Genomic DNA, 12989 nt, shown 5'->3' with positions numbered 1-12989 from the left:
TTTCGAGAGAAACTCCTTCTCTAGAAAAACTCCGAATTTAGCAACAAAAGTCTTGCCTTCGGATTTGTGATAGAAGGTGTACCCAACGGTCTCCTTTGGGTATCCTATGAAGACATACTTCTCCGATTTGGGTTTGAGCTTATCAGGTTGAAACTTTTTCACATAAGCATTGCAACCTCAAACTTTAAGAAACGACAACTTTGGTTTCTTGACAAACCACAGTTCATACGATGTCGTCTCAACAGATTTAGATGGTGCCCTTTTAACGTGAATGCAGCTGTCTCTAATGCATAACCCCAAAACGGTAGTGGTAGATCGGTAAGAGACATCATAGATTGCACTATATCCAATAAAGTACGGTTATGACGTTCGGACACACCATTATGCTGTGGTGTTCCATGTGGCATGAGTTTGTGAAACTATTCCACATTGTTTTAATTGAAGACCAAACTCGTAACTCAAATATTTGTCTCCGTGATCAGATCGTAGAAACTTTATTTTCTTGTCACGATGGTTTTCCACTTCACTCTGAAATTCTTTGAACTTTTCAAATGTTTCAGACTTATGTTTCATCAAGTAGATATACCCATATCTGCTCAAATCATCTGTGAAGTTCAGAAAATAACGATACTTGCCATGAGCCTTAACACTCATCGGACCGCATACATCAGTATGTATTATTTCCAATAAGTCAGTTGCTCGCTCCGGAGAACGGAGTCTTAGTCATCTTGCCCATGAGGCATGGTTCGCAAGCATCAAGTGATTCATAATCAAGTGATTCCAAAATCCCATCAGCATGGAGTTTCTTCATGCGCTTTACACCAATATGACCTAAACGGCAGTGCTACAACTAAGTTGCACTATCATTATTACCTTTGCATCTTTTGGTTTCAATATTATGATTATGTGTATCACTACGATCGAGATCCAACGAACTATTTTCATTGGGTGTGTAACCATATAAGGTTTTATTCATGTAAACAGAACAACAATTTATTCTCTTACTTAAAGGAATAACCGTATTACAATAAACATGATCAAATCATATTCATGCTCAACGCAAACACCAAATAACACTTATTCAGGTTCAACACTAATCCCGAAAGTATAGGGAGTGTGCGATGATGATCATATCAATCTTGGAACCACTTCCAACACACATCGTCACTTCACCCTTAACTAGTCTCTGTTTATTCTGCAATTCCTGTTTCGAGTTACTAATCTTAGCAACTGAACCAGTATCAAATACCGAGGGGTTGCTATAAACACTAGTAAAGCACACATCAATAACATGTATATCCAATATACCTTTGTTCACTTTGCCATCCTTCTTATCCGCCAATCACTTGGGGTAGTTCCGCTTCCAGTGACCAGTCCCTTTGCAGTAGAAACACTTAGTCTCAGGCTTAGGACCAGATTTGGGCTTCTTCACTTGAGCAGCAACTTGCTTGTTGTTCTTCTTGAAGTTCCCCTTCTTCCCTCTGCCCTTTTCTTGAAACTAGTGGTCTTGTCTACCATCACCACTTGATGTTTTTCTCAATTTCTACCTTCGTCAATTTCTGCATTACGAAGAGCTTGGGAATCGTTTCCGTTATCCCTTGCATATCATAGTTCATCACGAAGTTCTACTAACTTGGTGATGGTGACTAGAGAATTCTGTCAATCACTATCTTATCTGGAAGATTAACTCCCACTTGATTCAAGCGATTGTAGTACTCAGACAATCTGGGCACATGCTCACTAGTTGAGCGATTCTCCTCCATCTTTTAGCTATAGAACTTGTTGGAGACTTCATATCTCTCAACTCGGGTATTTGCTTGAAATATTAGCTTCAACTCCTGGAACATCTCATATGCTCCATGACGTTCAAAACGTCTTTGAAGTCCCGATTCTAAGACATTAAGCATGTTGCACTAAACTATCAAGTAGTCATCATATTGAGCTAGCCAAACGTTCATAACGTCTGCATCTGCTCCTGCAATAGGTCCGTCACCTAGCGGTGCATCAAGGACATAATTCTTCTGTGCAGCAATGAGGATAAACCTCAGATCACGGATCCAATCCGCATCATTGCTACTAACATCTTTCAACACAATTTTCTCTAGGAACATATCAAAATAAACACAGGGAAGCAACAACGCGAGCTATTGATCTACAACATAATTTGCAAAATACTACCAGGACTAAGTTCATGATAAATTTAAGTTCAATTAATCATATTACTTAAGAACTCCCACTTAGATAGACATCCCTCTAATCCTCTAAGTGATTACGTGATCCAAATCAACTAAACCATGTCCGATCATCACGTGAGATGGAGTAGTTTCATTGGTGAACATCACTATGTTGATCATATCTACTATATGATTCACGCTCGACCTTTCGGTCTCCGTGTTCCGAGGCCATATCTGTATATGCTTGGCTCGTCAAGTATAACCTGAGTATTCTACGTGTGCAACTGTTTTGCACCCGTTGTATTTGAACGTAGAGCCTATCACACCCGATCATCACGTGGTGTCTCAGCATGAAGAACTTTCGCAACGGTGCATACTCAGGGAGAACACTTCTTGATAATTTAGTGAGAGATCATCTTATAATGCTACCGTCAATCAAAGCAAGATAAGATGCATAAAAGATAAACATCACATGCAATCAATATAAGTGATATGATATGGCCATCATCATCTTGTGCTTGTGATCTCCATCTTCGAAGCACCATCGTGATCACCATCGTCATCGGCGCGACACCTTGATCTCCATCGTAGCATCGTTGTCGTCTCGCCAATCTTATTCTTCCACGACTATCGCTACCGCTTAGTGATAAAGTAAAGCATTACAGCGCGATTGCATTGCATACAATAAAGCGACAACCATATGGCTCCTGCCAGTTGCCGATAACTCGGTCACAAAACATGATCATCTCATACAATAAAATTTAGCATCATGTCTTGACCATATCACATCACAACATGCCCTGCAAAAACAAGTTAGACGTCCTCTACTTTGTTGTTGCATGTTTTACGTGGCTGCTACGGGCTTAAGCAAGAACCAATCTTACCTACGCATCAAAACCACAACGATAGTTTGTCAAGTTGGTGCTGTTTTAACCTTCGCAAGGACCAGGCGTAGCCACACTCGGTTCAACTAAAGTTGGAGAAACTGTCACCCGCTAGCCACCTTTGTGCAAAGCACGTCGGGAGAACCGGTCTCGCATAAGCGTACGCGTAATGTCGGTCCGGGCCGCTTCTTCCAACAATACCGCCGAACCAAAGTATGACATGCTGGTAAGCAGTATGACTTATATCGCCCACAACTCACTTGTGTTCTACTCATGCATATAACATCAACACATAAAACCTAGGCTCGGATGCCACTGTTGGGTTTCGTAGTAATGTAATTTCAAAAAAATTCCTACGCACACGCAAGATCATGCTGATGCACAGCAACGAGAGGGGAGAGTGTGATCTACGTACCCTTGTAGATCGACAACAGAAGCGTTAGCACAACATAGTTGATGTAGTCGTACGTCTTCACGGCCCGACCGATCCAAGCACCGTTACTCCGGCACCTCCGAGTTCTTGGCACACGTTCAGCTCGATGACGATCCCCGGGCTCCGATCCAGCAAAGCTTCGGGGATGAGTTCCGTCAGCACGACGGCGTGGTGACGATCTTGATGTTCAACCGTCGCAGGGCTTCGCCTAAGCACCGCTACAATATGACCGAGGTGGAATATGGTGGAGGGGGGCACCGCACACGGCTAAGGAACGATCACGAAGATCAACTTGTGTGTCATGGGGTGCCCCCCAGCCCCCGTATATAAAGGAGAAAGGGGGAGGGGGCGGCCGGCCTAGGAGGGGGCGCGCCAAGGGGAGTCCTACTCCCACCGGGAGTAGGACTCCTTCCTTCCTTGTTGGAGTAGGAGAAGGGGAAAGAGGGGGAGAGGAAGAAGGAAAAGGGGGCTGCGCCCCTTGTCCAATTTGGACCAGAGGGGGGGCGCAGGCCTCCTTCCTTTTGGCCTCTCTCCTCTATTCCTGTATGGCCCAATAAGGCCCATATACTCCCCGGCGACTTCCCATAACTCTCTGGTACTCCGGAAAATACCCGAATCACTCGGAACCTTTCCGATGTCCGAATATAGTCGTCCAATATATCGATCTTTACGTCTTGACCATTTCAAGACTCCTCGTCATGTCCCCGATCTCATCCGGGACTCCGAACTCCTTCGGTACATCAAGACTCATAAACTCATAATATAACTGTCATCGAAACCTTAAGCGTGCGGACCCTACTGTTCGAGAACAATGTAGACATGACCGAGACATGTCTCCGGTCAATAACCAATAGCGGAACCTGGATGCTCATATTGGCTCCTACATATTCTACGAAGATCTTTATCGGTCAGACCGCATAACAACATACGTTGTTCCCCTTGTCATCGGTATGTTACTTGCCCGAGATTCGATCGTCGGTATCTCAATACCTAGTTCAATCTCATTACCGGCAAGTCTCTTTACTCGTTCCATAATACATCATCTCACAACTAACTCATTAGTTGCAATGCTTGCAAGGCTTTATGTGATGTGCATTACCGAGAGGGCCCAGAGATACCTTTCCGACAATCGGAGTGACAAATCCTAATCTCGAAATACGCCAACCCAACATGTACCTTTGGAGACACCTGTAGAGCACCTTTATAATCATCCAGTTACGTTGTGACGTTTGGTAGCACACAAAGTGTTCCTCCGGCAAACGGGAGTTGCATAATCTCATAGTCATAGGAACATGTATAAGTCATGAAGAAAGCAATAGCAACATACTAAACGATCGGGTGCTAAGCTAATGGAATGGGTCATGTCAATCAGATCATTCACCTAATAATGTGATCCCGTTAATCAAATAACAACTCTTTGTCCATGGTTAGGAAACATAACCATCTTTGATTAACGAGCTAGTCAAGTAGAGGCATACTAGTGACACTCTGTTTGTCTATGTATTCACACATGTATTATGTTTCCGGTTAATACAATTCTAGCATGAATAATAAACATTTATCATGATATAAGGAAATAAATAATAACTTTATTATTGCCTCTAGGGCATATTTCCTTCAATGTCAACCATAATAGTTCATGAAAACTCACATCCAATTAGCTATATATATATCTGGATCTTTCCAACACATTGTGCTTGCCAAAGGATAAAATGTAAAAAGGAAAGGTGAAGATCACCGTGACTCTTTGCAAGAAGTAGGGCCTGTTCTGAAACTCTCCCACTCCGAGCTTCCCAAACTCCACGTAAAAAACGAAGCCGAACGGATTAGCTCCAAGAAGCTGAAATAGCGAAGCTGGCATGGGCCGTAGTGCAATTTTACGGAGCGAGCAAAACCCAGCTTCACAAATTAATGGAATCTGGAGTTCCATGTATTTACGGCATTTTGCCACCGCCAAGGAAAACGATTGGCGCTCACCTCCTCCTCGCAGGGCTCGCATACACAATCGAGCCAGTCCCTCTCGAACCGTCCTCTGCTCCTCCTCTGCTCCCTCGTTCCCCCCAAACTCACCTCGAACCCTCGCCGCCGCCGCCAGTCGCGCCGCCCACCCCCCGCCCCGTCGCCGGCCGGATCCCCTCCTCCGCGTACAGATCCGCCCACCCCGGCCTCCTTCCCGCCGGATCCCCTGCTCAGCGGCGCTTGTTCCGCCACCAGTTTGGAGCAGCGAGCCCATGGCAATGGCGAGCTCAACAGAACACCATTGAAGCCGGACCAGGAGCAGCAGCCAGAAGGCCGAGCCCTCTCGCCCAAACCACAAGGTGAGCTCCAACAAAGATGGTCTACCTATGTCAGACTTGGTGTTCATGTACTGTAAATGCAAACTGAATTTTTCTGCAGTGTAGTATGTGTACTGCTAAGATATAAGCAAAATTCAACCAGAGATATTAGTTTGAATTGTAGCACTGGTAAGATATTAGTAAGCAGTATGAACTAGAGATTGTGAAGTGTAGTACTAGTAAGATATTAATAGTTAGAATTGTGTAGTCCTGCCAAGAACGCTCTAAGTTTCGTGTAAATAGCAGAACCATGTTATAACATACTTGCTGGCATACGGATTGATTCCAGTTCTAACATGAGGAGTCGAATGTAGTTTATTTGTGAAGTGTAGTTCTGATATGACATGCTTTTGGCTTTGCAAAATACTTTAGTTTTCATATTATCCTAGTACATGTGAGGACCAATGTGACATGCATTTTCATAGAGAAGTGTCAAGCATGACTGCTGAATGGAGTGTTGAAAACACTCGGATTGTGTGCGAGTTGTTCGCCGAGCAAGTGGACGCTGGAAATAGGCCAGGCAATTATTTGACCCCAAACGCATTTGATGAGGTGACAAGACAATTTAAGATAAGAACCGGGCTTGACTACACACATACGCAATTGAAAAACAAATGGGACAAGCTTAAAGTTGATTTCACCTTGTTCAAGAAACTCAAGTTTCGGGAGACCAGAGCCGGATGGGACTATGTGAACAACACCGTGTCACAAGATGATGAGTGGTGGAAGAAGGCTAAAATTGTGAGTTCTTTTGCTGTTATATCATGTATCTTAATTTAGCCATATCTCTTTATTTACTAATAATGTGTTTCACTTGTTGCATTACAGGATATTAAAGGTTGTGGTAAGTTCAAGAAGAAAGGACTTGCTAAAAGAAAAGTTGCGGGTTATTTTTGGAGATATCACAACTGATGGTACTGACCATTGGAATCCCTCTTCTGGCATACCTCCCCCCTCTAGTGCGGCAGTGAAAGAATCCATCAATGTTGACGAGATCGAGGACCTTGATTTGGATGATATGGAAGAACAAACATCTCAGGCAACACCTACTTCATCTAAAGTGAGGCTTGGAATCATCATTCCAGAGAAGAACAAGAAACCCAAGACCGCACAAGTGATGTGTGAGCAAGTTACAAGGATTGGTGACATTGCCGAGGCTTCTCACTCGTCATTTCAATCTTTCCTGAAGCAAGATGAGTCGAACTGTGTCACCTCGGTCATGGACGAAGTCATTGCTTGTGGTGCAGCAGTTGATACCGATGAGTTTTTCATGCCTAGTGAGTTGTTTGTGAAGCGGGCGCAAAGGGAGATGTTTCTTTACATGCCTCCCGACTCTCGAAAGGGTTGGTTGCGTAGGAAATATGACTTGAAGTATGCGAAGTAGTTAGTTTATATTCCATCTATGTGTGATGGTCGATTATCCTTTGCTATCAAAACTATTTATGTCTTTTATGTTGAACCTACTTCTTAAAGTATGGGAACTACTTGATACCATTCCATCTATTTATGTAGGCTTTATGGAACCATCTTTTATCTCTATGTTGTTTAACCTAGTGTTTGTTATTTATCTATGCATTATGTCTATGTTGTTGATCCAATAGATGCTAACTTGTGTTTCATATGTTGGTGATTGTTTATATGCAGATGTCATCGGATAGTGAAAGTGATGATGACACTAATTATGAAAGAAAGAAAATTATGGTTTTACAATATCAACATGATATGGACATGCGTTGTTCAGGCGTGTCTTCCATAGTTGGTAAGTATTGTAAAAGTTGGGTCATGAAGGCCGAACCTAGGACATCTAGGTTGACTGGTTTTGAATGGTTGCAAGAGACTATTGGCACTCCCGGAGAGACATACGCAATGTTGATAATGAATGCACATGTGTTCTTTGATCTTCATGACAAGTTGGTGGCAGAGTATGGCCTCAAAGAAACATGCTTTGTTACCACTTATGAGTCTCTAGCTATGTTCTTGTGGACTTTGGGGGGTTGTGAATCAAATAGGAGAACCCAAAACCGTTTCAAACATGGAGCAGATACGGTCCATCGTAAGTTCCATGAGGTTCTACATTGTGTGATCAAGATGTCATCTCACTACATTAGGCCTCAAGACCCAAATTTTCACATTGTGCATGATAGGATTAAGCGTGACAAAAGGGCTTTTCCTCACCTCAAAGATTGCATTGGTGCAATAGATGGGACACATATTAGGGCTTCTATTCCGGAAGGACCTTCAAAAGTAAGGTACATTGGAAGAACGGGTGCAACAACTCAAAATGTGATGGCAGTATGCGACTTTGATATGCATTTCACCTACGCTTCAATTGGACAACCGGGTTCTATGCATGACACAAGTGTGCTATTCCATGCAATTGAAAATGACAAGGCCATATTCCCACATCCTCCCAAGGGTTAGTATATCTTTTTGTTGCAACTTATGTAACATATCCTCCAACTCACAATCATGTTTGTTCTTACTTTGTGTAGGCAAATATTACCTTGTTGACGTCGGTTATCCTAACAGAGATGGCTATCTAGCACCCTACAAAGGAGAACGCTATCACGTCCCCGACTTCCAGAGAGGTGCGCCCCCAACTACTCCTGTAGAGAAGTTCAACCGGCTCCACTCTTCCAAGCGCAATACCATAGAGAGAACCTTTGGTGTATGGAAGATGAAATGGCAAATCTTGCACAAGATGCCAAACTACTCGATTGCAACACAAAAGATGATTGTTGCGGCTACCATGACACTACACAACTACGTCCGCCTCCATGACAAAGAGGATCTCCACTTTGTTCGGTGTGAGAGGGATCCGGATTATGTTCCAACTATTCCTGATAGATACAAGAAGTATGCTATTCCTTCAAATGCATCGGATGCTTCAACAACGGCAGAAAGCGGTCTTAACATGGATTTGTTTAGGCATGAACTAGCTACAGCCATTGCTCTTAGTTGGTGAAGAAATCATGTTCATGATTTTCTATGCGTGACCATATTGATTTGCAAACTTATTGGCAAATGAAGCTTTTGTGGCATGAACAAGTATTTCTGCTAAATTATGACCTATGTTAGCTCCGAAGATTTGGGATCTTTCAAATATTACATGATTGTTGTATATTTGTTGCTCCATGTACCAAACGGCGATCTCTCTGTACATGTTCCTGTACAGCAAAAGTAGCTGCAGTAGCTATTGTATTAACAAGAACTTTGCATGCTATAAGCCCAAGGCACCACGTACAACCCCACCCAGCCATATGTGTATCTTTTTTTAACACGTCAAATGTGTGTATCACCACGTACAGCCTAGCTAGCCCAAGGCATGACAACTGTGAAAAAAAACTCTGCTGCACATCTGGGCTGCCTCCAGCCAGCCCAATGGGGAGCCTAACAGGCTTTTTGCCTCCCAGCTGGGCTGCAGCAAAGGGAGAAGCCAGCGTCCCTCCAGAATGTTTTTTGATCGCTGGGTGAAGTGAGGAGCTCGCTCCAGAAGCTGAAATCGTGGATTCGGTGGAGCTGGGAAAATTCCAGAACAGGCCCTTAGTACATCCTACACCTCCGAGCGATGAAATATTCAACAACTTGAGCATTGCTGACCTTTTTCATTCATTCTTTCAATTTTCTCTTGCCCGGATCATATTGAATCTTCTCTCCTCAAATTATGTTTTCCAAAACATCTTGTGATGGCGCTTTTCTTTTGAGAAGAAACTTCTCAATAGTATCTACATATAACAAATACAAATTACATATGAGAGATAAAAAATGAGAGTGGATTTAATCTATCAGCTGCAAGTTTATAAGCCTAAAAAATGCTCCAAGTTTTGCCAATACATAGGGATTTAATCTATCAGGTGCTAGTTTATACACGTAACTGTTGCAACTTGCAATCCGTAGAAAGATTTAGAAAAGGTAGGGCAAGGACGCTACCAGAATTGGGGTTCCTTCCTATCCAATCTATAGACAGAACGGAAGATCTCTCGGACAGGTCGCCGAATTGCAGAGAGCAGGAGGGTCAGCCGAAGACGAAATTGCGAGGTGCGGTAGGTTTCGCGCGGAACTCAGGTGTGGCTGCGGTGCTGCGGCCTGCGGCGTCCGACGTCGCCGGTTCGCTACCGCCTGTGTACGCGAGGCGTATAGGTCGTATAGACTACGGACTACAACTGCAAGCTGGCTCACGGCCGCTTGGTACGTGCACGTACGTCTACACGGGAAACTGATCGATCGATTGATTACAACATGCGTAGGTGACTTGGGCTGGGGAACAAACAGCAGGTGCGTGTGTGCGTTTCCTGTATTGGCCCATTGCGGAGGCGTGCGTGCGCGAAGTCTGGACACCCTGATGCACTGATGTTGGGCCAACCTGATGCACGGGGCCTTTTTAGGTGGTAGGTAGCATTAAAAAATTAGATGGGCCCGTATTCCTGTGCATCAGGGTCAGCCCAATGGGCTCCGCCCCTGACCGCGGCCGCGCGGTCGATCGAACGGTGCGTCACCGTGTCGCGCTCGAAGGACATCCACCAAACCTTTTTATGTATATGAAAACAATCCCCGAATATTACTTAACTTTTTTCCTGGAAAAGTTTTTGACGCAACAATATTTTCATATATTTGAATTTAGCTCTAGTTCGTGTTTATTTGGATTTGGACGTTTTAGGTGTGCCCTAGTTTTTTCAATACTGATTTTGTGTGTGTGACTGAGAGAGAACGTGTGTATGTGTCCATATGTATGTTGTGGCGGAAGGGCAATGTGGAGACGGTGTGCGTGTGATAGAGACATAGAGAGGTGTGAATGTGCAAATGATCATGCATGAGTGAGACATAGACAGATGCCGATATGTTGTGTACTTGTGTATACATGAGAGAACGGTCTTCTATTTTACTTGTGTGTGTGTGAGAGAGAGAGAGAGAGAGGAGCATCCGTAACACAACAACCATCTCTCTTGATTCGTCCGTCCCTCGCACGATCGTATGTAACACATGCATCAACGCGCACATTTTGACACCCTCACTCGGCCCCTGCCCATCTCAAGGCCTGCACATCGCTCTCTATCTCGCACGCACAATCTCTTCGTGAATTCCCTGTTTAGCATGTAGCTTTTCATCACATACACACACATTTCTCTCCTTAGATTTGTTTTCTCTCAATATCTGACACACACACACAGCACACACACCCCCTCCTCGAGCACACAATTCATCCCCATCCAAGGTTATATGGCGACCACTCTCGCTTGTGCTTCTCTGCACCCCAGCATGCACAACACATTAATCTTCAAAGAGGGCATCGAGGAGATCGAAGACGGCGACCACTTATGTCTACTACACAACCTTCTTCTTGTAGATGTTGTTGGGCCTCCAAGTGCAGACGTTTGTAGAACAGTAGCAAATTTCCCTCAAGTGGATGATGTAAGGTTTATCAATCCGTAGGAGGCGTAGGATGAAGATGGTCTCTCTCAAGCAACCCTGCAACCAAATAACAAAGAGTCTCTTGTGTCCCCAACACACCCAATACAATGGTAAATTGTATAGGTGCACTAGTTCGGCGAAGAGATGGTGATACAAGTGATATATAGATGGTAGATAAAGGTTTTTGTAATCTGAAAATATAAAAACAGCAAGGTAACTAATGGTAAAAGTGAGCGTAAACGGTATTGCAATGCGTTAAAAAAAGGCCTAGGGTTCATACTTTCACTAGTGCAAATTCTCTCAATAATAATAACATAATTGGATCACATAACTATCCCTCAACATGCAACAAAGAGTCACTCCAAAGTCACTAATAGCGGACAACAAACGAAGAGATTATGGTAGGGTACGAAACCACCTCAAAGTTATTCTTTCTGATCGATCTATTCAAGAGTCCGTAGTAAAATAACATGAAGCTATTCTTTCCGTTCAATCTATCCTAGAGTTCATACTAGAATAACACCTTAAGACACGAATCAATCAAAACCCTAATGTCACCTAGATACTCTAATGTCACCTCAAGTATCCGCGGGTATGATTATACGATATGCATCACACAATCTCAGATTCATCTATTCAAACCAACACAAAGTACTTCAAAGAGTGCCCCAAAGTTTCTGTCAGAGAGTCAAGACGAAAACGTGTGCCAATCCCTATGCATAGGTTCATGGGCGGAACCCGCAAGTTGATCACCAAAACATACATCAAGTGAATCAATAGAATAACCCATTGTCACCACGGTTATCCCACGCAAGACATACATCAAGTGTTCTCAAATCCTTAAAGACTCAATCCGATAAGATAACTTTGAAGGGAAAACTCAATCCATTACAAGAGAGTAGAGGGGGAGAAACATCATAAGATCCAACTATAATAGCAAAGCTCGCGATACATCAAGATTGTACCACCTCAAGAACACGAGAGAGAGAGAGAGATCAAACACATAGCTACTGGTACATACCCTCAGCCCCGAGGGAGAACTACTCCCTCCTCGTCATGGAGAGCGCCGGGATGATGAAGATGGCCACCGGAAAGGGATTTCCCCCTCCGGCAGGGTGCCGGAACGGGTCTAGATTGGTTTTCGGTGGCTACGAAGGCTTCTGGCGGCGGAACTCCTGATCTATTGTGCTCCCCGAAGTTTTTAGGGTATATGGATATATATAGGAGGAAGAAATACGTCAAGGGGGCCACGAGGGTGGAGGGTGTGCCCAGGGGGGTGGGCGTGCCCCCTGCCTCGTGCCTTCCTTGTTGCTTCCCTTACGTACACCCCAAGTCTTCTGGATTGCTTCCATTCCAAAAAGGGTGTGCCCAGGGGGGTGGGCGCGCCCCCTGCCTCGTGCCTTCCTTGTTGCTTCCCTTACGTACACCCCAAGTCTTCTGGATTGCTTCCATTCCAAAAAATAAGTTTCGTGAAGTTTCAGGTCAATTGGACTCCATTTGATTTTTCCTTTTCTGTGATACTCTAATACAAGGAAAAAACAGAAACTGGCACCGGGCTCTAGGTTAATATGTTAGTCCCAAAAATCATATAAAATAGCATATAAATGCATATAAAATATCCAAGGTTGATAATATAATAGCATGGAACAATCAAAAATTATAGATACGTTGGAGACGTATCAACGACACTGCGCTAGAGAATGCGGGGCCATTTGGAAGCAGGATGATGTGACGACGGCTGACTGACTCCTCC

General features: G+C 43.9%; 1 protein-coding gene and 1 pseudogene across 1 annotated transcript; both read left to right on the top strand.

Annotated features, from left to right (window-relative positions):
* The first annotated feature begins 6265 nt into the window (after positions 1 to 6265).
* On the top strand, positions 6266 to 7211 carry LOC147971319 (uncharacterized; annotated as a pseudogene).
* Positions 7212 to 7471: 260 nt separating this feature from the next.
* On the top strand, positions 7472 to 8792 carry LOC147971318 (uncharacterized). The gene is made up of 2 exons (XM_087522764.1): positions 7472 to 8243; positions 8320 to 8792. Exons 1-2 carry the CDS (start codon positions 7472 to 7474, stop codon positions 8790 to 8792), a joined length of 1245 nt encoding a protein of 414 aa, XP_087378890.1.
* The last annotated feature ends 4197 nt before the right edge of the window (positions 8793 to 12989 follow it).

Source organism: Triticum urartu, chromosome 5A (genome assembly GCF_056163025.1).
Source record: "Triticum urartu cultivar PI428250 chromosome 5A, HENAU_Tu73, whole genome shotgun sequence".
Lineage (NCBI taxonomy): Eukaryota > Viridiplantae > Streptophyta > Magnoliopsida > Poales > Poaceae > Triticum > Triticum urartu.
The sequence above is the reverse complement of the archived record's forward strand: the minus strand, read 5'-3'. Positions and strand labels throughout refer to the sequence as shown.

What these genes read in the sequence shown, in the direction of transcription:
- LOC147971318 (XM_087522764.1), top strand. Translation starts at nt 7,472, where the DNA reads ATGTCATCGGATAGTGAAAGTGATGATGACACTAATTATGAAAGAAAG. An exon ending in ATTCCCACATCCTCCCAAGG is followed by an intron (nt 8,244 to 8,319) that starts GTTAGTATATCT and finishes TACTTTGTGTAG; the next exon opens with GCAAATATTACCTTGTTGAC.